This window comes from Lontra canadensis, unplaced genomic scaffold (assembly GCF_010015895.1).
Source record: "Lontra canadensis isolate GAN:19392208 unplaced genomic scaffold, GSC_riverotter_1.0 scaffold1, whole genome shotgun sequence".
Classification (NCBI taxonomy): domain Eukaryota; kingdom Metazoa; phylum Chordata; class Mammalia; order Carnivora; family Mustelidae; genus Lontra; species Lontra canadensis.
In genome coordinates, this window is record NW_022630995.1 from 62,245,493 (window position 1) to 62,270,447 (window position 24,955).

At 50.3% G+C, this 24,955-nt stretch overlaps 1 protein-coding gene across 1 annotated transcript in view; it reads left to right on the plus strand.

Annotated features, from left to right (window-relative positions):
• Positions 1-24,955, plus strand: part of STK32B (serine/threonine kinase 32B) — a 368,267-nt gene that overhangs the window by 324,400 nt on the left and 18,912 nt on the right. The window contains exons 7-11 of the mRNA XM_032855239.1: positions 8,099-8,202; positions 15,590-15,706; positions 17,832-17,957; positions 20,750-20,881; positions 22,562-22,626. Of these exons, the coding sequence (XP_032711130.1) occupies positions 8,099-8,202; positions 15,590-15,706; positions 17,832-17,957; positions 20,750-20,881; positions 22,562-22,626 (544 nt within the window). The remainder of the gene's footprint in view (positions 1-8,098; positions 8,203-15,589; positions 15,707-17,831; positions 17,958-20,749; positions 20,882-22,561; positions 22,627-24,955) is intronic.

Sequence of the window (24,955 nt, forward strand, 5' to 3'; positions counted from 1 at the left end):
ATGGAGAGGAGAAGGGAGTTGAGGGAAATTGGAGGGGAAGATGAACCATGAGAGACTATGGACTCTGAAAAACAATCTGAGGGTTTTGAAGGGGCGGGGGGTGGGAGGGTGGGAGAGCCTGGTGGTGAGTATTAAGGAGGGCACATATTGCATGGAGCACTGGGTGTGGTGCATAAACAATGAAATCTGTTACACTGAAAAGAAATTAAAATAAAATAAAATTATACACACACACACACACACAGTAGGACATGTTCTGTAAATATTAGCTTTGCCGAGAAATAAATAATATACGTAAAAAAACGTGACTTCTGGCACATGGTGGACACTCCATAAGTGGCCACATGAGTATTGCAACTCTTGGTGTTGTCACCAAAATCATGGCTCTTGGTAATAAAGGAACAGGTGTTTGGGGCACTAGGCTGAAAGTTGTAAGAATGGTGGTCAAGTCCAGGCTTTTCCACTCACAGTTTCCATGACCCTGAAATTACCCCTTTACCTCCTCCGTTTCTCCATCTGTGGGTTGGGTCTTTTGGGGCTGCATAGGGGTAAGATATGAAGGAACTTTATGCCCTAGAAAGTTCTTTATAACTGTTTTGTGTATGATGATGGTAGTGAGAGGTGGCATTTCCAATGGCTGAAGATAGAAGATTCAGGATTGAATGTTCCCCCACCAGGCCATTGCCAAGAAGTTTTAATCAAGAAGGACTTGGGGCATTTTGTTCATCTTTAATCCAATCAGGGGTATCCAGACCTTGGATCCTGGACATCATTCTGGGCAAGGCCATAACCAACTCTTCTTATCTGGTTGGTTTGTCATTTGCTGTCCTGGGGAGGCAGGACGCTGTCTCACTCACTGTCCTGCAGGGAAAACCCAGTCCTGGCCGTGGCAGTGTTTGCCCATCCTGTTTTTTCTGCAGCCAGATTCAACAACTTACACTTATGAATCTCTTAAAGCAAGGTTTATTACATGCAGATGCTCCATAAAGATTAGCTGTTTTTATTAGCAATGTACCAAGCTTAGAACAGTGCTTGGTACATAGCAAGGTACATAGTTTGTGGTTTGTATTATAATCATTCATTTTGTCAGTCAACAAACCTTTCCCACTTGTCTTCTTCATGGCAGGCAGGCATGAACACCAAGACAAGACATCATGACAGTTCCTGCCCTCAGGGAGCTTAGGGTCCCATGAAAAGCAGACAAATAAGCAAAAATGCAGCAGAGGGTGTGAATGTTGCCATCAAGAGATGCCTAGGGAAGGTGGGATCTAGGGGCGCCTGGGTGGCTCAGTGGGTTAAAGCCTTTGCCTTCAGCTTGGGTCATGATCCCGGGGTCCCAGGATCAAGCCCCACGTCAGGCTCTCTGCTCGGCAGGGAGCCTGCTTCATCCTCTCTCTCTCTGCCTTCCTCTCCACCTACTTGTGATCTCTGTCTGTCAAATAAATAAAATCTTTTAAAAAATAATTTAAAAAAAGAAAAGAAAAACCCAAATCTAATCAAGAGGGAGAGGGATCACAGGAAATAATAATATTAGAGGGGTATTTTGAGGAGGAGATGACACATGGAACGCATGTTATAGTACCTGGGACCTAGTAGCTTCCTGGAGGAGATAACAATTTAGCTGTACCTTTTTTGAGATAGCCCTGGTGAATTAGGGAAGAGAACAAGAGACAGACAGAAAGATAGATGGGGAGTTCCAGGAATAGTGAGCAGCGTGAGAGGTTAGAGCCCAGGGTGGGGTGGGTAAGCCCAGGGCCATAGTAGAGCCTGGAAGATCTATGGGTAGAAGCTAAGGGCACTGAATGCCAGACCGCGAAAGTTAAATTCACCTAACCACACAGGTTGCTGGCCCTAATCCCTTCAATCACTCCACTAAAACTAAAAATGACTCCAGGATCAAGTCACATTTCCAGACCATGTTTGCTATTGAATAGGCCACTTTTGAGAGTGAGTAAAGCACATGAGCCCATTAAAGGCTCTGACAAGTCCAGCAGGAATAAACATGGTTGAACCTCATCATTTCGCAGAGACGTTTGACCCTGAGAATCCGTCCTCCTCCAAAATGTATTCACCTTGCACAGAGCAGGTGGTATTCCCAGGAACGCCAATTGTGAGATAGCCCTGAGGACAGGGAAATCTTTAAGCTCGGTACTACCGTGGTCTGTGTCCTATGTCAGAAAACCAACTCCCCTGTCAGAAGCAAGAAGGACAGACTGGAGAAGATGACTCTGGAGGCCTGAAGACTGGTGAGGAGGCCACCAGGAGATCTGAGCAAGGGCCACACATCAGCACAGAGGAGGAAGGGGCACAAGAGCTGTGCGTGGTGGAGTCATCTGACGGTGGAATTTAACCATTACAACAGTGGGACTACTGAACCTGGGCATCAGGATCAGTGGTTCTAGGCTTGACCATAGAGCTGGAGGGTGAGTGGCCGAAGCAAGCCACTCCTCCTCATCCAACCCGGTAGCCAGTTCCAAAACAGGGGGGACGATGACAGACGGGATGGTTTCCAAAGAACCCTTCATTTGTGCTGTGCTGATGTTCTGAGGCCACAAGCTGTCTCTGCTTCTGAAGCATGCAAGCAGTAAGCTGGACCAGCTCTATGGTGTCAGGGGTAGAAGAGCCAATCGATGTGCATTTATTAAATGCCTGATGTGTGTTTGCCTGAGTGCCAGGTGAACCCAGGTCTGCACTCCAGCTGGATGGCCTGAACAAGTTCTTAGCCCCTCTTATTAATTTCCTAGGATTGCTCAACAAAGTACACAAACATGGTGGCTTGAAACAATAGTTCACTCCCTTGAAGTTTTGGAGGCCAAATCAATATTGAGGTGTCTGCAGGACCGTGCTCCCTCGGGAGGCTCTAGGAGAGGGCCCTGCCTTGTCTCTTGGGCCTCTGGTGGCTCCAGGGTTCCTGGGCTTGTGGCCACTCCAATCTCTGCCTCCTCCCATGAACCTCTCTTCATCTCCCATCTCCCTCTCCTTTCTACTGTAAGGACATCAGTAATTAGAGTTAAGGGGGGCCCTACAATTTATCTTGATGATTTTATCTGAAGATCCTTAACTTAATTATATCTGCAAAGACCCTATTTCCAAATAGGGTCCCATTCACAGGTGCCGGAGGTTAACACTTGGAGCTATCTTTTCAGGGGATACTGTTCAAGCTGCCATACCCGTTTGTGCCTCTACTTTTTCTTTTTTTTTTTAATTAACATATAATGTATTATATGCCCCAGGGGTACAGGTCTGTGAATCATCAGTCTTACACATTTCACAGCACTCACCGTAGCACATACCCTCTCCAATGTCCATCCCCTAGCCACCCTATCCCTTCCCCTCTCCAGCAACCCTCAGTTTGTTTCCTGAGAATAAGAGTCTCTTATGGTTTATCTCCCTTCCTGATCCCATCTTGTTTCATTTTTTCCCTCCCTTCCTCCCACAATTCCCCGCCCTGCCTCTCAAATGCCTCATATCAAAGAGATCATATGATTATTGTCTTACTCTGATTGATTTATTTCATTTAGCATAAAACCCCCTAGTTCCATCCATGTCATTGCAAATGGCAAGATTTCATTTTTTATGGCTGCATAGTATTCCATTCATTCTTCTTTATCCATTCATCTGTTGATGGACATCTAGGTTCTTTCCATAGTTTGTACCTCTACTTTCTTATCTTAAAATGGAGATCATTTCAACACTTGTCTCATTGGGTTCTTAGGATGCTGGCAAGAGAGGTTATGTTCGTAAAACCCTCAGGAGAGTGTCCTTGGCTTCATGTGCTTCTCATTTAGTACTCTGAATATGTCTTTCCAGCCCTTTCTGGCTTGCCAGGTCTCTGTGGACAGATCTGACATTATTCTCAGTTCCTCCCTCTGTACGTAAGAAATCTCTTCCCCCTAACTGCTTTTAAGATTGTTTCTTTGGATCTAAGACTGCAAATTGTACTATTAAATATTGGGAGGTTGGTCATTGATCTTGGGAGGGGTCCTCGCTGCCTCTTGGACATGAGTGTTTGGAACTTCTCAAGTAAAATTTGTTCAAATATATCTTCAAGCACTCTCTCTCCACCCCCTCAGGGATCCCAATAATTCTGACATTGGAACGTTTCATGGCATTGTTAATCTCTGTCAGTCCGATCTCTTGGGCCTTAAGTTGTTTTTCCCAGGCCTCCTCGATTTCCTTCTTTTCTATTATCTTCTCTTCTAGCTCACTGATTTGTTCTTCTGCCTCGTTTACCCTGGCAGTGAGAGGATCCAGTTTAGACTGCATTTCATCAAGATAAGCAAAGGAAACAGTCAACAAAACTAAGAGGCAACCCATGGAATGTGAGAAGATATTTGCAAATGCCAGTACAGATAAAAGGCTGGTATCCAAGATCTATAAAGAACTTCTCAACTCAACACCCAAAAAACAAATAAGTCAAAAACTGAGCAGAAGACCTGAACAAACACTTCTCCAAAGAAGACATATGAATGGCTCATAGACACATGAAAAAATGTTCATCATCATTAGCCATCAGGGAAATTCAAATAAAAGCCACATTGAGATACCACCCTACACCAGTTAGAATGGCAAAAAAATGACAAGGCAGGAAACAACAAGTGTTGGAGAGGATGTGGAGAAAGGGGAACCCTCTTACACTGTTGGTTGGAATGCAAGTTGGTGCAGCCACTTTGGAAAACAGTGTGGAGGTCCCTAAAAAAGTTAAAAATAGAACTACTGGGGCGTCTGGGTGGCTCAGTGGGTTAAAGCCTCTGCCTTCGGCTCAGGTCGTGATCCCAGAGTCCTGGGATCGAGCCCCACATCGAGCTCTCTGCTCAGCAGGGAGCCTGCTTCCTCCTTTCTCTCTCTCTGCCTGCCTCTCTGCCTACTTGTGATCTCTGTCTGTCAAATAAATAAATGAAATCTTAAAAAAAAAAATAGAACTACCTATGACCCAGCAATTGCACTACTGGGTATTTACCCTGAAGACACAGATGTAGTGAAAAGAAGGGCCATCTGTACTCCAATGTTCATAGCAGCAATGTCCACAATAACCAAACTGTGGAAAGAGTCAAGATTCCCTTCAGCAGATGAATGGATGAAGAAGATATTGTCCATATATACAATGGAAGATTACTCAGCCATCAGAAAGGATGACTACCCAACATTTGCATCGACATGGATGGGACTGGAGGAGATTATGCTGAGTGAAATAAGTCAAACAGAGAAAGATAATTATCATATGATTTTACTCATATTTGGAACATGAGGAATAGCACAGAAGACATTAGGGGAAGGGAGGGGAAAATGAAGGGGGAAATATCAGAAGGGGTGTGGAACCATGAGAGACTATGGACTCCAGGAAACAAACTGAGGGTTTCAGAGGGGAGGGGCATAGGGGGTTGGGTTAGCCTGGTGGTGGGTATTAAGGAGGGCACGTATTGCATGGAGAACTGGGTGTTATACATAAACAATGAATCATGGAACACTACATCAAAAACTATTGAAGTACTGTATGGTGACTAACATAACACCATAAAAAATAAATAAATAAAATATTTTTAAAAAAGGATAAAAACCCTCAGCAGGGAAAATGGACAACTCATTCATTCATTGACATGTGAGGGGAGTCTCGTACCTGTCCTTGCAACTTACACCCACCTGATGCTCTTGCTTCTATGCACTATGATTCCGGACAACCAAAGTGGTCATTTTGGTGCATATGGATTATGGCAAAAATGTTTTTCATATTCTGTCATCAGTCCCAGTGTGTAGGGGAGGAAAGAATGTCACAGGCCGCAGCTATTGGTCACTTGGTTGGTCATGACAGCCAGGACAGAATGCTGCTTGTGCCCTGAATTCCAAATGGGCTGGGGCTGCTGGGCATGACAAGGATTTGTGGGGAGCACCTCAGCACAAACAGCCATCCCTGCACTCATGGGCACATTCCTGCTTCCTGCACTGTCTGAGCATACGGGCTAGGCCAGGAGACAGCCATCCATGCCCTGGGAATGCACAGACAGCACGATGTTCCAAAACTCTCAGCACAGAGGGAAGAGGGCAGGTACACAGACTGAGATGCAGGGAAGGAAGTCCCTCGAGATGGAAGCTCAGTTTCAGACTCACAGTGGGATCCAGGTGGGAGTGCCTGCTAAGAAATCAATTAGTTGCTCATAGGGTGCTTAATGAAAAGGTGAGATCACCACCTTTGACATCAAGCTGATCTACAATGGAAGGGTGGGGCAGACATCAAGAGGCTAAAAATGCACAACTCAGCATCTGGATGAAATTTACGATGGTCCCCAGACCTCTGGGTGATGGGGTGGATGGTCATGAGGCTAAAAGTGACCGAAGAGATTGGAATGCCCATTCTACTGATGAAAACCATGCCTAGATTTCTGGAGCACCCACTCCAGCCCAGCCAGGCAGGGGGCTGAGCCCTTGGCACATAATCTTTTATTTAATCCTGGTAACAGCCCAGTGAAGAAACTCTTCTTATTATTCACATTTCATCAAACCGAGGCAAAGAGAAGCTTATGTAACTTGTTAAACTCTGGTCCAGCCACACCGTCCTGCTTCCTGTTCCTCAGCGTAGCCCACTGGTTTCTCTCTAAGTCTCAAATAACTGAAGGAGACATTCCTTCTAATTCCCAATCCTACCTCCCCCTAATTTCAACTGTGTATCTTTGTGTACTTAAAGAAATATTAATATGAATTTTACTTCAAACAAGGATTCTGTCCATGCATGAGGCACACCTCAGCTTGGCACTTCCTGGCTGTGTGACATCCTTCATCCCACTGTCTCTCTCTGAACCTCATCTGTAAAATGAGTCCGAGGCAAACATGACCGTGGGGGCTCTTGTGAAGAGGTTCTCAGTACAACCCAAGGGAGAATGTGAGCTGTAAGATACAGAGCAAATGGGGAGCATGGTCACAGGGCAAGCTAGAGTCTGGCCACTGGTTGGAGGCACGCGTCCAGCTTCTAACTCAAGAGCCCCGATTGGAGTGTGCATGTCCTGCCTCGCCCGCCTCACCCAGCCTTCCCCGTTCCCATGCCTGCTGAATGCCGGTCTGAAAATTGAGCTGAAACATCTTTAATCACAAAGTGTTGTGGTTCCAAGGGACAGAATTTGCCTGCTCTGACAACTTCAAGATGGAATTATGTCTGCAAGTTAATTTGCTGGAAAGGATCCACATTTCACAAAATTTTCCTGGAAGTCATTACAAGCAATTAGAGCATGGACACACTCCTGGTCCAGGGATTTGGGCGTGGTGCAATGAGATTAACGCACATTCAGCACATTAGAGCACCTGAAGGCCAAGGGTCCCCCAGGAAAAGCACAGTGCTCTGAAGAATAAGGGTCCATCACCCTGGGGCCTCCAGCCTTCACTTTTTGTTCGGCTGAGGTGAAATTCACAGAATTACCCATTATAAAGGAGCAACTCTGTAGCATTTAGTACATTCTCAATGTTATGTGACCTCCACCTCTCCCCAGTTCCAGAACATTGTCATCTCCCGCAACGGACATCCACAAAGCAGTTACTCCCAATTTCCCCTCTCCCCCTTCCCCCGAGCTGGGCAACCCCTAATCTGCCTTCTGTCTCTGTGGCTATGCCTACCCTGGGAGTTTCATAGTAGATCCTACCTGTGCCAACCTAAGACTGTTTCCTGTGAGAGGCAGCAGGCTTCATGGGTTCTAAGTGTCCCCCATTATTGGGACGCCTGACCCAGTTGGTGTTGGTGCCAAAGGCAGAGGGACATTTACAAGGTGTGGTTTCTTCATCTTAACTCAGACCTTACCCCACCTCTGTTCATGCTGACGGAGTCATGCCCCTCCAGTCCACCTCTTCCAGGGGACTTACCCCACCTCTGCCCTAGCAGACCCCCTCCCCCACACACTTGCAACACCCCTACTCCCCGGGGACCACACCAGTGTTTCCTGTGATGCCCGCTTGTGGCTTACAGACGGCAGGAGCCACATGGCACAGTGGACAGAGTCCTGGCTTTGCCCTCGGAGAGTCAAGTTCCTGTCCCCCCCACCCCCGTGTGCCCTCTCTGAGCAGTGGTGAGTGTAAACTGTGGCACGCGGTGACCTTCTCTCTGTCCTGTCTTTGGCAGCCCCAGAAGTGTTCCAGGTGTACGTGGACGGAGGCCCCGGTTACTCGTACCCCGTGGACTGGTGGTCCCTGGGTGTCACGGCCTACGAGCTGCTCCGGGGCTGGGTAAGATGTGCACCTGCTTGGGGGACACGGGGAGCCCTAGAAGTCTGGGGTCAGGTCAAATTGGACCAGGGTGCTATTGGCTGGCCACCCGGCTGGGAAGGAGCCCACGTGAGGAGTCCGAGGCACTGGGTTTCAGTTCTGATGGCCCGTGTGCCTGAGGTCCCTGAGCATTAAAGCGGCCCAGAGCGAGCTTCTGGTCCAGCCGCCTCCTCCTGCTCGTGGGGAAATGGATGTTCACGGGGAAGGTCTTACATCAAGGTCAGCATCTAATCTGTGGCAGTTCAAACACCTTGGTATCGTGATTTCAAACACTGTCCTCTTTCGACCCACAACGCGGTGCACCTGCCTGATTTTCCAGCTCAATTTGAAGCTCTTTAAATATAGGGACCATCCTTTTTTTGTTGGTTCTGTATCTTCCCCCAAATACATAGCTCGATGTCCCATAAAAATGGGACATTCAGTGTGTACTTCCGTTTTTATTTCATTTCATTTCATAGCTGAGGATAACTAATGGCAACTAATCACTCATTTTTACTTTAGTGGAAAGAATTATGACAAACTCATTCTGAGGCATTTTTCTCTGCACAAGTATTGTTGGAAAACAATGCCACTGAACCTTGGTTTCTTCTTGGTACAACGGGAATAAAAGCCTTCAGACTGTTTCTTGGAGCTGAAGTTGCCATGGGATCACTCTGACCCCAGACAGAGACCGAGGGTTTGCATGTCACTCACCTTGGCCACTCCACTTCCCAGTGCAGAGCCACAGGCTGTGATATTCAGTGTCTCACAGTGATTTTTGTCCATGCACATTGAGGCCAGTGGAGGTGCACTCTTGGAGGGCGAGAGTCTCCTGCGCGGGTGATAAAGGGTGAGGAATGAATGAATGAATGAATGGTGAGAGCTGTTTGCAAACCATCAAAGCCACGTGAGTGCAAATAATTATTATTTTTCATCCTGTAGTTTAAACAACTATTGTCTGCTCTTGGTCTCAATTATTTCTTCTGAATTCCTCAAAAGTGTAATTACTATACATGGTGTTTTTAGAATAAAATATATATATATATATGTCTGTGTATATATATATATATATATACATATATATATATATATACACACACACATGTACGTATATACATATATATATATATTTAGTTTTCTCAGACACTGAATGAAAACATTCATCTTTTCTTGGCTGGTTCCTTTGCCATCTGCTGGTTTCATTGATACGCGCAGTCAGGAAGGAGTGTGATGGTCCCTAACATTAAAGGAACCAGAGGACATGGGCATCTGCCAGAGGCTGTTTATCTGATGTCCTCATTCCACCAGAAGTTGCCCCAAGCATGACTGGATGTTCACTAGCAGAAAGTACATTTTCTGTGTTAAATAAAAATCAATTGAGTCAATTTGAAGATCTAATTGGCTTCATTCAATGATCCGTGAGTCCAGCAGCCCCCATCTGGCACGTTGCAAGGTGCTCCAAGGAGGCCTACAAAATGGAAGCTTCTTCTAGGAGGGTGGGGCAAGATGTTATTAGCAAAAGAAGATGATTCCCTCTGACAAAGAGCTTTCTAGGGGGAAAGGCAAGGTTTCTTCTCTTCAGATTATCTGTCTTTCCTCTCAGGGTGGAGAGGACGCAGGGGGCAGGATCCCAGGCCAGGATTGAAAAATTCCTGACATACCAGTTAAGACTACATTTTGGGGGGAGGTTGGACCTGCAATTAGGTTATGTATTAAGCCCTGGTTTGGGAACTCCTTCTAAGGGACAGCATTTGGGGGAGGCCTGTGGGCTTTGTGCTTTTTTTTTTTTTAAACATCTGTCATTCCTCACGGGTCAGAACAGTCAAAGATGATGACTTGGCAAAAAGCCCCAAGGGTAGGGTGGTTCTTGCTGCTTCCAAAATAAATTGTTTCATTTTTAATGCGACAGGGTTTTCTATGAAGAGATCCAAATGCCACGTTCAAGGGAAGAAGGAGAAGCACGCAGTGGGACTGGGGACTCTGATGTAGTGACAGAGTGACGAATGAAAGGATGCCTGTTACATGGTCGCATAAACCTTTCTCACAAGTGTCTGGTCTGGCTTCGCCTTTGACAAGTTTATTCATACAGTTAATTCTAGGTTTTTTATATATACAGGAAACAATCCCTCTTGGTTAAAAAACAAACAAACAAAAAAACTATACCGAGATGCATTCCTGCTTATCTCTGGGGTGTGGAAATGGCTGTCTTTTCAAAACCCCAGAATTCTTCCATCGTGTCAGTGACAGCATCCCTGACAAGTGGTCATCCACCTGTTTGTTCCTTGAGTCCCTCAAAATTCAGGGAGCTTCTTACCTCCCAAAGATGAGAGCCATCATGGGAATTTTCCAGTGTGTGTTCTAAGATCTTAGAGTTGGAAAGAGTTAGAAGGGGTAAGATCAGGACAGTCCTCTGGCTAGGGACCCAGGAATACTCTAGTCTGGTAAACAGACATCTCTTCCCACATGTTCTGTAGGGAGAGAAGAGGAATCAAGTGTCATCAATGGGCTTAAAAATCTCAACACAGAATCCCATGGCCTGGGTGGATCCTATAGGCTGGACCAGGGACATCAGTAGGATCTCTCTGCCCAAAGTAGACTCTTAGTCCTCATCCCGCACACCTGCTGAGTGAAAGAAAGAGACTCAAGACTGTGACCACCTTCCCTCCCCACCCCCTTAGTTCCCTGTTAGAGCACAGGTCCCTTGGTCTCTCTGAACTGCCACCACACCCTCTGATTAGAGAGGAGAGTTTTCTGGCCATAGACCCAGAGAAGGGCCTTAGGGACCTCAGCACAGCCGTTGTCCCCCTTCCTGTCTGCCAGGCTCCAGATGGCATCCCTGACAGGTGCTCACCCACCTGTTCACTGGTTCCCTTCAGCATCCAGAGAGCTCCTTACCTCCAGGAAGAACCTGTTCCCTTTTTTGACCGCTTGAATGGCGAGAAGGTGTTTCCTCTCACTCAACCGAAAGCTGCCTCCTCATTACAAAGGGGATCTTAGAGGACTTCACAGGGTCAAATCCTGGTTCTACCAAGTGCCTCATCAGTGATGTTAACCGAAGCTGAGAAATAGATCGAGTGCTCAGAATCCTCGTCTGTTAATAGGGGGAAAATTAATAATATCCACCCAACAGGATCGCTCTGAGAATTAAGCCATTGCGACGGTGCTGATTACCCAGCACATACCTGATGAATGTCAGCAAGCCTCCAGTCCTCACTGTAATTTCTGCCCCCGGGGGCCTCCCAGCAAGCTTGCATCCTCTCTGACTTAGCACCTTACCACGCTGGAGCCAGGCATGGCCTCATCTGAGCCCCGGCTTCCTCCATCATGAAATGGGGATTATGAGGCCAATGCACAGGGCCATCATGGGGATGGTGAGAAAACGAGCAGAGCCCATATAGCGTCCAACATGCATGTTAACTATGCTCCTGGCAATGACTCTGAGACAGGGCCATGCAGACAAAGTGCTAGTCACCTGCTCAGAGGAGCGTGGAGAACACCTGAGGGAACAGGTTAGCCTGGGTCCCAGAGGAGCTGCTAGAGGGAATAGCATGAGAACAGGTGGGGAAGAGCCACGGAGGCGGACACAGCAAGCATTTCTGACCACAGAACAGTCAGGGCACGGTCAGGGGCAGTCTGTAGAAGTCCCTGAGGTCAGCTGGAGACACTCGGGTTTGCCAGGTAGGCAATGTGGTGCTGTCCGTGGACATGGCCGCATGGTGGTCGAGTGGGCATGTGTCCTTGGCAGTCACACGTTTCCAGGCTCCCATCCTGGCTTTGCTGACATTCATTCGGGCCCCCATCCTGGCTTTACCACATAGTCTCTGAATGATCTGGGGTGAGCCCATATTACCAAGTGGGGGGATGGGATTTCAGGCCCAAAGCACAGGGCTTCCCGACTTTGGCGCTGTGGACACATGGGGCACACATGTGGACACAAAGCACATGAGAATGCTTTGTGCCAGGGCAGCTGTGTGTAGTGCGGAATGTTAGCCACATCCCTGGCCTCTCCCTCCCAGATGCCGGCAGAAATATCCCGCCACTGGGTTACGGCGACCAGAAAGTATCTCCCGACATCGTCCAATATGCCCTGGGGTCAAAATGTCCCTGCTTGTGAACCGCTGCCAGAGAGGAACCAAAAGGACTAAATGAGATCTGAATGCATGCTCGTGGCATATTGGCTTGCACAGTGGGCTCTCAGTGTGGACAAAGAATGGAGACCCAACCCCCCACCTATGGCAGCCTGAGGCCTTGTACCTCTCTGCTTCTCCCCAGCCCCCTCCCTGACCTTGCCTTTGACCCCAGGGAGCTCATCTCTTTGTGGTCGCATAGACAGAGAAGGTCAGGGGTGCAGAGAGGCGTATGTAAAGAGGGAGGGAATATGGAGCTCTCGGAGAACTAGATCTACCCCCCTGGATGGGCTCGCCCGCAGAGCGGAACAGGGAGTGTAATGGTAACGGTGTGCAAAGCTGATGGAAGGAGAGAGGCGGCCCTTGAGCTGAACACTGACTTCTGGTCCCTTGGTAAAGCAGACAGAGAGCAGTATGCCAGCAGTCAGGACCTGGGAGGAAACGGACTCTGTTACCTCACTCTTTGGGTTTTCTGTCTCCATTGAGGTCAGGGAAAGAGCATGTGGGTTGTTCTGTGGTTTTCAGGCTGTGTTTCATGGACCTCTAGGACCCAGCAGAAGTGGCTGAACAATTCTAGGGGTTGCAGAATGCTTCTGGCTTTGGAGATTTCATAGCCCGAGGAAGTGTTCTTCACTTTCATCTGTTCCGGGTTTGGGGTTTGGAGTAAAAAGGTTTGGGGGGAAAACAACATTGGATTAGATGGTCCCCAAAGCCCAGCTCAGCTCTAACAGTTCAAATAACAAGTCTATAGCAACTCTCTTCCCCTCTCTTCGATTTCTCGGTAAATTGGCATTTTTTGTAAACTGAGTGTCCCAGAAGAGAGACCCGCCTGCGCTCCATAATGAGTATATTGGTGCCCTGCTGCTAAAAGCACTTTCCCCAGAAGTACATGTAATTACCTTAGAAATGTCACTTGCTTTTCTGAGTCAACACATCCTGAGGCCAATGCATGAGAACCAAGCTTCAGTAAATTCTCTCCCGGAACAGGTGAAATAGTGATCTCGGGTTTGCCGATATTCTTATAGGAGGAGCTGGGCTTCTCTGCAGCTACCCATACGGACGAAGGCTGAGAAGGCAAGCTGCAAAGCGTATCCCATGCCTGGTGTTCCCAGCTTCCCTGTGAATATATTTAACTGCTGTGTTGGCCTTGTGGCTTATCAGGGTTACCGTAATGATTACCACCATTACTCTTACTGGTCTGGTTCTTTCCAGAAGCAGAGAGGACAGAGCTAGAGCATGGCAGGTTTGGAAAGTGGATGGAAAAGCAGATTGATGGATGCCTTGAGGCAACCAAGAAGGAGCGGCAGAATGCAATGTGAATGACAAGAAAAGCCTTCCCATTTGTCGCTGGCTGGTTCTGAAGCCAGGTGCTTGGCCAGGTGGGCACTGGTGGTGTCAGAGAAATAGCAGGGACAGAGAACCTGCATCTCTGTGGGATGGGGCAAGGTCGCCATTTGTCCCGAATTCTAAAATGAGGAGGTGAGACTGCTTCATCTCTCACGGTCCTCCTGCCTCCAGCAGCTGGGTTTCCAGGTACAGCTGGGACAGGATGGGAGGAATGGTCTCCCCAGAGGCAGAAACTTGGGAAGAAGCGATCCGGAAGAGTCCAGAAACTGACGTCTCCACTCTCCCTGTTCACTCCTGTTATTTCTAATCGTGGTAGCTGTTACTGGTGAAGTCAGGGGGGTCCTGCAAAGGCAGAGGCAGGCAGCAGCCTCAGGAGGAAACTCTAAAGTCTTCATTACTGGAACCATATTCTCCGCCTCTCATGACATTGGAAGAAAATGTTTGAAGGCATTTGCAAAGAATGTTAACATATCTAGTTAGCTGGCATTTCCAGGGAGCCCACAGGATTTGGCTTTGCTCTGCAGATTATAGGGCAAAAGGGGGAGTTCCCAATTCGATCGATACATGAAAGAGGAGGCAGCCAGTCAGGAAAAGATCCCTTCTGGGTGGGTGCATCGGAAGGCACAGTGCATTTCCACAGGCAGACGTCTTCCCCAGGGGAGCCCCATTTGCCGAAGATAAAGAGTCTCCTCCGTTCCAGGGAATCATCACCCACCCAGGGCTCAGGACACACTCACCTCCTTATATGGCACCTCCTATTTGCAGCAACCCTCTGGGAAGCCACTTTCCACAAGGTTGGAGCCCATGCATTATGAAGCACATGAGCCCAGTACAGGCTCTGGCCCCCTTCAGGTGTCCAGTCAGTGTTCGTGGATGGATGGACTCATCATGTTTGCCCTCGTGTGCTGCTGGATGGCTGAGGCTGCTTGAGACCCTGAGAACACAGGAATGAGCACCATCCAAGCCCGCCTTCCGGGAATTCATAACTGATAATCAGGTTCACCTGGACAACTATGAACCCATTGCTCTTGGTTTCTCTAATTGGTGGGACACATGTGCTCCAGAAGTGACTGCCTGTTCCAGCCCTGAGCCATTTGACCGTGACGCAAACTTCAAAGCATCTTAGCCCATGAAGCTGGGTGGAGGGTAAAGAGGTGGAGTGAACTCTGGGGGGGGGGGCAGGTGAGAGCTCAGACACTGTCCAATCTCTGTACCCAAGGTCCCATCCCAAGTTCTGAGAGGTTCTTAGAAGCAAAACAAACAAACAAACAAACAAAAACATGCCCAGACAATGTTGCAAAACTGCATCAGGAGGTTTAATGCTCTGCCAACCTGGCGGGGTGGAGAGCAGAGTTATGTATTCACATGGTAGGGGAGAGAGTGGCAGGTAGAAGCCCGGCCTCCCGCCATCCATCCACCCCACCAGACCCAGACTTTGGTGAATCCAGCCCTGTGTACTCCCAGCTGGCTCAGCCAGTCCTGGGAAATGTGATATGAGGCCCACCAGCAGGTAGGGACTGTGACTGGAGGTGATGCTCGGTGTCTAGTGGATGGTGAGAGCCGCCACACCCACAAGCCTGGAGCAGGGACTCGGGAGTTAGGCTGTTGGGCATAGATCCCGCCTCCGCCACTTACCGGCTATGTGACCTTGCCAAGTTCATTTAACCTCCTGTGGCCACAGCAGAGCACCCACCTGCTGGCTTCTGGGACCACCCTACCAGCCTGGTCCCTGTTGGCGCACGGGGAGGGGCCACGTGCTCTGTGCTGAAAGAGGAACACCCACTGTTACGTGAAGGGAAAGCATAAACCACCCCCTCATCTACACAGTTTTAACCACATGGGCTGTGTCCTCCAATGGCTTCTCTCTGATCCCTTGTCTGGTCCTTTGGTTTCAGAGACCGTATGAAATCCACTCGGCTACACCCATCGATGAGATCCTCAACATGTTCAAGGTGGAGCGTGTCCACTACTCCTCCACGTGGTGCAAGGGCATGGTGGCCCTGCTGAAGAAGGTAAGGGACAGCCACATCTGCAACAACAGATCCCCCTGGCTCTTTTCACTCCACTACAAGCCCCTAATAAATAGTTATACCTAACCATACAGCTCTTTAAAATTGTTGCCACAAATGGTCTTTCCAGTTGCTGAACTTTAGGACATGGGAACTCTCCTGACTTTTCTCCAGGAACTCGAATTGGCTAGAATAAAGCAGTGGTTCTCCAAGTGTGTCCCCTGGGCCAGCAGCAGCACCAGCAGCACCATTGGGGAGCTTGTTGGAAATGCAGATTCCTGGGCTCCACCCAGAACTTCTGACTCAGAAACTTTTGCTATCAGCTCCCAGGTGGTTCTGAAGCCCGCTCGAGTTTGGCACAGACAGGAGATGGTGCCCTCCTTTGGAGGCTGGTGTTTAGCTTCCTGCCTTGGGAATCCCCCAAGATGCTCAGGGTGGATGGAGGGCAGCAGGTGGTTGGGACCCCATCATTTGTAGAAGGACGGTGGTAACAGCAGCCAGTGGTGCTTGAGGGAATGTCGTGCTCTGGGACGTGTGCTGGTTCTTCGTAGTCCTCACAATCCTGGGAGCCCATATTACAGGTGGGAACACAGAGGCTCGGGAAGGCAAAGTCCTTCTGTGGCGCCACAGGGCTCTCTGTGGGCAGAAGTGAGGTTCGAATCCAGGCTCTCCCAGCTCCAGATGCCAACTCTTCTTCCCTACACCGCTGTCCATGAGAGTCAGTACTTGATTCTTAGAAGTCAGGGGTTCTTAGAGCCCACTGCCAAGTACAATCACCGGGATGCCCTGTGCACGTGCCAGTGCCTACACCACCTGCCCCTGCACCCAGGAGAACCGTTGTCAGAGCAGGGAACTCCCATGGGGCACTGGAGTGTGATCTCTGTTTAAACCTGCACCAGGCAGGGGCGCCAATGTGGCTCGTTGGGTTAAAGCCTCTGCCTTCAGCTCGGGTCGTGATCCCGGGGTCCTAGGATCGAGCCCCGCATCGGGCTCTCTGATCAGCCGGGAGCCTGCTTCCTCCTCTCTCTCTGCCTGCCTCACTGCCTCCTGTGGTTTCTGTCTGTCATATGAATAAATAAATCTTTAAAAAAAATAATAACCTGCACCCGGCACTTTGGGGCAGCCCCTAGGAGGAGGCTGCCAAGACCAGCAGATAGGACCTTGCCAGGTGTCCTCACGTGGCATGACCACAGCCTGCTCACTGGGCACATCTGGGAGATTTCTGCAGTGTTGGGGGCTGAGGGGCAGGGAGCAAACTGGCAGGGGGGCTCTGACTTCCAGCTCCCACTTGCTGGCAGCTGGGTGCCACACACCCCTTAGTGTTGACTAGGTCCTCACCAATCCCCTTGGGTTCCATCTTAATCACGCACTGGAAATGGAAGAGTTGCCTTTGCCCTTCCTGTTCTGGAGGAGGGAACAGGTGCACACCCTGCAGCAGCCTGCCTGAGACCTTGCAGCTGGGCTAGGGATGGGGGTAGACAGGGAGGGGTAGCAGGCCCGGGTAAAGGGTCCCTGTCTCTCCCTGTTAACCCAGGTGTTCTTCATGTTAGACAAGCCAGTATGTATTTGAAAAGCTGAAAGCCTCATTTGGGTACAAGGTGGGACTCTGTGGCTGCTTTTTATACTGCCCCATCCTGTATTTGCAGAAATTCTATTTGTGGAGAAGTTAAAAATTATACCCTTGGCTACAAATGAGGCCAATCTGTCAGGCCACAGAAGTCACCACAAAGCTGTCCAGGGATAAATTTTATTACACTTTCGAACATCCGTTACCAGGCTGACAGTCTCAAGATGAGGTGGCTAATTCTTTTTATATTTAATTAGAAGCTTCTGCAGACATTAGCGAGAGTGGCATGTCACGGGCGCTAGTCCCCAAGGACAGTGCGGTGGCTGAAAATCCAGGTCCTTTCCGGGTGACCATCTGGAAGCAGCCTGCCCTCCGGGTTCCTCTCTGGTGACAAAGGGATGAGTATAGGAGACACTTCTGACAATAGCAACCCAGAGCACAGCATTAATGGAGCATAAAAGCAGAGGAACCTTCATTTTTGCTAGATTTCTACCTTCAGGGTCCCCGTTGACTTCAGCGGGGCACCTGGCTCGTGCAAGCATGTTTGCCGTCTGCCCGCAGCTCCTGACCAAGGATCCCGAGAGCCGCCTGTCCAGCCTCGGTGACGTTCAGAGCGCGCCCTACTTGTCCGACATGAACTGGGATGCAGTGTTCGAGAAGGCACTGACACCTGGCTTTGTGCCTAATGTGAGTAGGGGTCTCGTCCAATGGCTTGCCATCCCTCTGCAGGGTCCCTTGCCCTGCTCTAGAGGAAGATCCTGAAGCTGGCCATGGAGGCCTCTGCTGGCCATGGCCACAGGAGCCCCCAAAGGGCTCCCATTACGCCGAGACTGAGTGTGGATTTGGACCTTATTTCCAAGATTCCACCTGGAAGGCTTCTCTCTTTGTAGGTTTTCGTGGGCACAGAGCCTCCCTTCTTTTATTGAATCACACCCACTGTGTGCACAGGTCCAGGCACTTGGGGGGGAAATCACACCTACTGTGTGCTTCCACCCACCCATTCATCCACACGCCCAGGGACACAGCCAGCGTGGCCTCACGGAGTGCCTACACAGGCAGGCACCGTGTGTGACTCGAGGTGAAGCCCCGTAAAGAAAACGGTCTTGGCGCCTGTTGTCAGGGAGCTTACAGACGAGAGCAGGCCTCCTCAACCGTGCTACAGTCAGTTGACGTTAGAGCCAGATGATTCTTCAGTGGGGGCCTGACCTGCCCATCAGGGACTGTTCAGCCACGTCCCTAAACTCTGCCCACAGAGTGTTAGTAGCCCTCCCCGGCTGTGACAGCCAAAACCATCTCTAGACATTGCCAAGCACCCCTGGGGACAGCTGCCCCTCTTGACAACCAGTGGGCTAGGAATTTTGTACAAACAACAAGCCAATCAACATACAAAGGCACCTATAGAGACCCAGGGCTGAGTCCTGGAGGGGACTGCAGGCTGTCCCACCCGGGGGGGGCCCAGGCCATAGAGACTTGGGTTCACTCCCGCCTCTGTTACCTCAGGTGTGCTCCAGAAGGGCTTCTTCACCTGGACTGGGGAGATGAGAGAGACCACCCCCCTCCCACAGAGCTTGGGAAGAATAAATGCCAAAAGGCCTCCAAAGACTCAGAGCAGGACCTGGTACTCAGTGATCCCTCATTAAATACCACCCTGGTAATGTCTGTTTTAATGAATAAGCCTGCTGGAGTTCTAGACTCCCTTGCTTGGCTTCCCCCAGAACGCATGCTCTGGATATGCCAGAGAAATATGCTAGCCTCCTTGATGGTCCTCTTCTGCTCCTCTCAGGCCATGGAGATGAAACCCAGGGATCTCCACGCAGTCCTTTGTATGGAACACAGATTGCCTAAAACAGTCTCCCTGTGGCCAGGGCTGAGCCTTCCCCAAGGCTGTGTGCCAGACGCCTGGGTGACCCTTGGGGCCAATGGATGTTGTGTCCATCAGCCTTTGGTAGCCCGCACCTGCTGCTCTCCCCCAAGCCCACCCAAATACACTTATGCATCCTCACGTGCACACTCACACTCATGCACACTTCCACACAAACACGAGCAGGGGACCCCTGCTTCAGCCATACTAAGCGACTGCCCTCTGTCCATGTTATTTCTTAGCCGTGTACCTGCACACATGCTGCTTTCTCCGCTGGGGATGCCCTTCCTCTCCTTGTCCCCTGGCATCTCCTGTCCCTCCTTCGAGACAGCTTCAAACCCAGTGACTGACCCATTTGAGGGTCTTGGTAACTGCCTTCTGGAAGGGAGGCAAACTTAAGCATTGCTTCTGATGGGACACGCCCCAGGCCAGCCCCCCACCTCCTTGCCTGGAGTGAATTGCAGCCTCTCTGGTCCTGCTCTGGACAGGTACGTAGATCTACGTGAGCAGTTAATGCCATTCTGGTACAGGGCATCTGCCATCCCCCCTTCTGGAGGCCAGAGCCCATGTAGCTGGGGCTGGCCTCTGCCTGAGAAAGACCCCAGAACAAGGGATGGAGCTTGGAGGCACTAGAAGTTCTTGATGTGTGATTGTCACACAGATATAAACGGGTGAATGATCATGGTCTAATGGGACTGAGTGTTTTGCAAGCCAGACGTTATTCTGAAATTCCACGTGCATTATCTCATACAAACTTTACAAATACTACCTACAAGAAGTTGTTCTCACAAATACTACCTATGAGAAGTTGTTCTCGTAGGTAGGATTCTCAGATTGAGTAACTTGCCCATGATTGCTCGTGAGAGATTGACCTCAGGAAGTCTATATCCAGAGTCTGTATTGGAATGAGTAAGTAAGTGAGTGAATGAATGAATGGATGGATGGCAGATAAATCAGGCCAGTAAAGACTTGGACCAGCTCTCTGGAAGAGGTTCCCATGGACCACAAGACTGTGGATGGCATAACCACGAGGCTGTATTGCCAGAAGGGACTGGCATCCCTAGCTGGGTATTGGGATATACCACGGCCACCTGGCAACTTGGGTCCACAGTCCAGAAATCAGGGGGACAGAATTCCTCCTGACCAAAGTGGGTGGAGCCCAGCCTGCTCCAGCTGAGGGCTGAGGCAGCCAGCATGAGGAACTGGGTGGATTATAGTCAGAAATGGCATTTTAAATCATTAAAAATGATAGTTATAGAAAAAAGAGTCATAACTTTCGATTATGTGTGTGGTAAAATAAGTGAATAAGTCACACTGGGTAACTGAACTCAGCCTGGCAAAGTGACCCTTCACAGGAAGGAGACTAAGGAGCCCCCTGGTTGGTTACCGGGGGGGGGGGGGGGCGGTGGGGGGATTACAGGGATGAATGAGTGAAGTCTGAAGCAAGAATGTGAATGTGTTGCTTCTCCTCACAGGAAAAAAAAAAAAAACACGTTAGCTGGGTACCCCACTGTAGCAGTTAATCATTATGTGTTGAATGAATGAATGAATGAATGAAGGCACGTCCAAGGATGGGTGGAACCAAGACAGACGAGTCTGCCTCTCCACTTGCTTTCAGAAAGGGAGACTGAATTGTGATCCCACATTTGAACTTGAAGAAATGATCCTCGAATCCAAGCCGCTTCACAAGAAGAAGAAGAGGTTGGCGAAGAACAGGTCCAAAGATGGCACGAAGGACGGCTGTCCTCTGGTGAGCAGGGTCTCAGGAGCGGACCGCAGGAGGGGAGGAGGCCTAGACGCAAGGGAACGGGAAGGAGCAAGGCTGCTTTTTAGGGAAGTGGAGGCATGTCCCTTGGCCTCTCCGCACACCTTCATTTGCAGTCAGTAAAGTGGCTCAATCGAAGGTTGTGGTTTTACAGCACGGAGACCTGCTGCAGGTGCACATGTACGTCCGTCCGCGCCACTCACATGGCCGTGAGTCCTAGTGCGGGAGCCTCGTGTGTCTCTGAGCAGAGTGGAAGAAAGCCTGCCATGCGGGGGGTCACCACGCCATACTGGACTAGTCCTGGGTGCCCTCTGGAAAGACTGTGCTATGGAGTCACCCGAGGTTGGGGCGGGGAGGCAACTTTTGTGGGTCCCTTGGAGAGATCAAGCCACCAGAGTGCGTTCTGTCACAATTCTGGAGGCCAGAGTTCAAGATGCAGGTATGGGCAGAGTGCCACTCTCTCCAAAGGCTGCGGGGAGGGTCCTTCCCTCTCTCTCCCCCTTCCGGTGGGGCCAGCGGTCGTTGACCCCTTCCTTGGCTTGCAGCTGCTTCCTCCCCTACGTGCCTCCTTCCCGGTGGTGCTCTCCTGTCTGTGTCCTTGGGCCTTTGCACGGCATTCTTCTAAGGACACCAGCTATTGGTTGGGGGCCCATCCTCATCTAGTAGGACTTCAAAGACCCTGTTTCCAGATAAGGCCCCATTCACCATTAGGAAGGCTTGGGACTTCAACACATCTGGTTTTATTTTTTACTTTTTTTTCATGATTTTATCTATTTATTTTAGAAAGAGGGGGAGAGAGAGTGCTGTTGGGGAGGAGCAGTGGGGAAGGGAGAGGGAGAAAGACTCTGGTGCAGAGCAGACTCCTTGCTCACCAGGGAGCTGGACTCAGAGCTCAATCCCACAACCTGTGAGATGATGACCTGAGCCCAGACCAAGCGCCAGACACTTAAAGGATGGAACCAACCAAATGCCCCTTAACACATCTTTTTAAGGGGCATGATTAACCCACAACTGCCTGTTTCCCCTTAAAAAGTTTTAAAATTCTATTTTACAACCATATTGCTATGAAGATGAAGATAGCTCTCGATGGTAAAGGTTCTTTTTTTTTCTCCTAAGTTTAAAAGAAATCTAAACATCTGTGTAGCCTTTAAAACTAGAGCTGGCCTAGAGACACCTGCGTGTGTGCTGACAAGGGCGCCCGAGGGTGGACGGGGCTCTGAACAGGTACAGGGTGTCCATGTGGCATTCAGGCAGCCTCTGGGACATGTGTCACAGAGCACTTGTCCTCAGCATCTGTTCTTGAAGAGGACGAGCACCTTTGCAGGGTCGTCTTGACATTCTCCTCCCCCGCCCATCTCACTTCGTAATTGGGCCAGATGAATATTCCAGCAATCAGGAAACCAACTTCATGATTTTCAACCCATGTTCCATTCCAACATGACTTTTAAGTTTGATTTAATGGCTTAAAATTGTGGCAAACATCTTCATCTGCCAGGCTCCCCTTACAGCCACCCATACCATCAGGGCTGGTCCAGCCACGTAGCTCACCCCTGCCCCAAGCAGCTGCAGTCCCATTTAGGTCCAGCTTTGTTCATCGTCACTCCTCGGTCATGCCCCCCTGGAGGGTGCTCCATCATTAATGTTTGCCTCTCTGCTCTTTGGCAGAATGGACACCTCCAGCAGTGCTTGGAGACCGTACGGAAGGAATTCATCATATTCAACAGAGAGAAGTAAGTCCTCCGCCAGCATCTGCTGTACAGAGCCCCCCATCCCCGACCAGATGGCAGCAGGTCTCCCTGGGAGAATGGTGGTCCCTGGGCCCCCCGGCGAAGCCAGCCGTGGTGTAGGAAGGGAAGTGGCAGGTGGCCCCGTGTTGTGATCCTGCCTCTGCCATGCGAGCCAGGCACTAACTTCAGCTCCCTGGGCCTCAGGGTCTTCATGTGAAGTGGAGTAGCCATGGCAGGACCGGGCCAGCCCACAGGGATGCTCATGTAGCAGGGCAGGCTCACAGAAGGCTCTGTGCCCGAGGTCCGGATGGAAACCTCCCAGAGTCCACCCCTGCCAGACTGAGTGTGGGACGGGATGGCTCACTTCACTGAGCCTCATTTTCAGCATTGACAAAATGGAAATCCCTCACTTGCAGTGGGGTTGTTGTAAGATTAAATGAGGTTGGGGATACCATGGCATACAAGGTCGGAGTCCTCATGAAAAGATTTGCTCTTTTTGCTATTATTTAAGGGGGTGAGATGGTGTGGGCTGGTCATGCAGGGACTCCGGCATCCCAGGCTGGCAGGCGCTGGGACAACACCACGTTAGGAGGGGCTCGGGTGGGGTCGGAGCTGGCCACATGACTGCCTGTGCAGGGATCGGTCAGCAAAGGAAGCAGGAGGCTCAGGCTGGGTCCCAGCAGGATGACTGTCTGGCTTATCCAAGTGGGGCTGATTAGTGAGAGCAGGATTCAGGAAGGGCTGGGCTCATGGGGTGGGCGCCGAAGGCAGGACTGACAGCAGACTGTTCCATATGATGGACACTGAGTGGGTCCTTGGGCTCGCAGGATCTCTCAGATATGCTTGCGGCCCTCCAAGAGAGCAAGATGGGTAAGTCTCAGTGGGAGCCCTGTGCTGTCACCGGGTCTGTGCTGCAGCAGAGGGAATGTCTGCCACGGGAAACACGGCAGCCCAGGCGGCAGGGTGCCGGGCTCAGCCTGGGTGTCAGAGAAGCTTCCCAAGGCACCGTGCCTGGCTGGGTCCTAAGGGGTGGGAAGGGGAAGGGCATGGAGGGCCAGGAGTGGTACACAGAGTACCAAAAGTACAGTACACAGAGAAGCAAAATGTAGACACAGCGGCCAGTGAAGTAGTTTGACTTTGGGGAGTATGCATGGGGGAGGGCAGTGGTGGAAGGTGAGGGACCCTGCTCAGTGTTGTTTGTGTTCCAGCCAGTGGGCTGCTGGGCAGGGCAGGGCCCCACTCCCCATGAGGCACTGGGACAGGCCTATCATTTGTCCTGGGTGGTGACAGCCCTCTAACCGGGAGTGCCCAGGTCAGTCCCCCCACACACACACCAGGCCGGAGCAGCAGCTTCACCCCTATAGGACAAGGTCTGTCTGGTGCCCATGCTCTGTCCTGCAGAACAGGAAAGGCCTCCATGACCGCAGTCCCTCAGACCTGGGGAATATGGCAGCAGACATGGGGGTGATTTCAGAGCTCACCGTCATTTCCCTGCTGTCCTGCCAGCTCTGAGGCTCACAGTCCCTCCCCAGTCTAGAAACCTGGCTGCAGGTACTTCTGCTCAAACCAGCTTGGGGACCTTGGACCATGGGCTCCAGGTAGCCATGTTCTAGACCCATCCTCCCTTCAGCCGGGACGGAGGGGTCCTCAGAGAGCACCTGCTGGCAGACTCGAGCCTGTGGAATGCCTGAGCAGTGACGGACCCAAGCAGGCAGTGGTGGCATGTCGCTCTGTGCCATGTGCCTGAAGACGCTTCATTTGGAATCCAAAGAATCCAAATTATTTCCTTCTAAATGAAAATGAGATCTTCCTCCTTATGTCGCTGAGGGCTCGCCTCTGGCTCCATTTAGCAGGAACACTACCATACGGTGACTTCAACCAATAAGATGTTCTTTCTCACATGGAAAAGTGAACTGATCAGGGAAACATAGCAGGATTGCCCTGCCTTGGGGAGGCCTCCTTAGAGATTTGTGGTCATGGATTAGAAGTGAGACTGGCACAGATAACAGGCGTTGGCAAAAGAAAGAGAGGGGAGTCATTTCCCAGACAGGGGGCACCCAAGACTGGCATGGGCAGAAGAGGCAGGAGACAGGAGAGATGGCGGCTGTGGGGGTGCGCTGTGGGCATGGGGTCGGACCTGTGGTTCTGGTCTTGCATCCCTCCCTGAACTGACCCCGCACATGCCCAGGGGCCCCAAATGCTGGTAGGCTAGCTCATACCTTCCATATGCAAGGATCCCTGTGGTGGGCCTGGCTACATCCCACCAGGATGCTGTCTGAGCACCACGTTGACCTCTCCACATCCAGGTTCATTTCTGCTCCACAGTGAACGT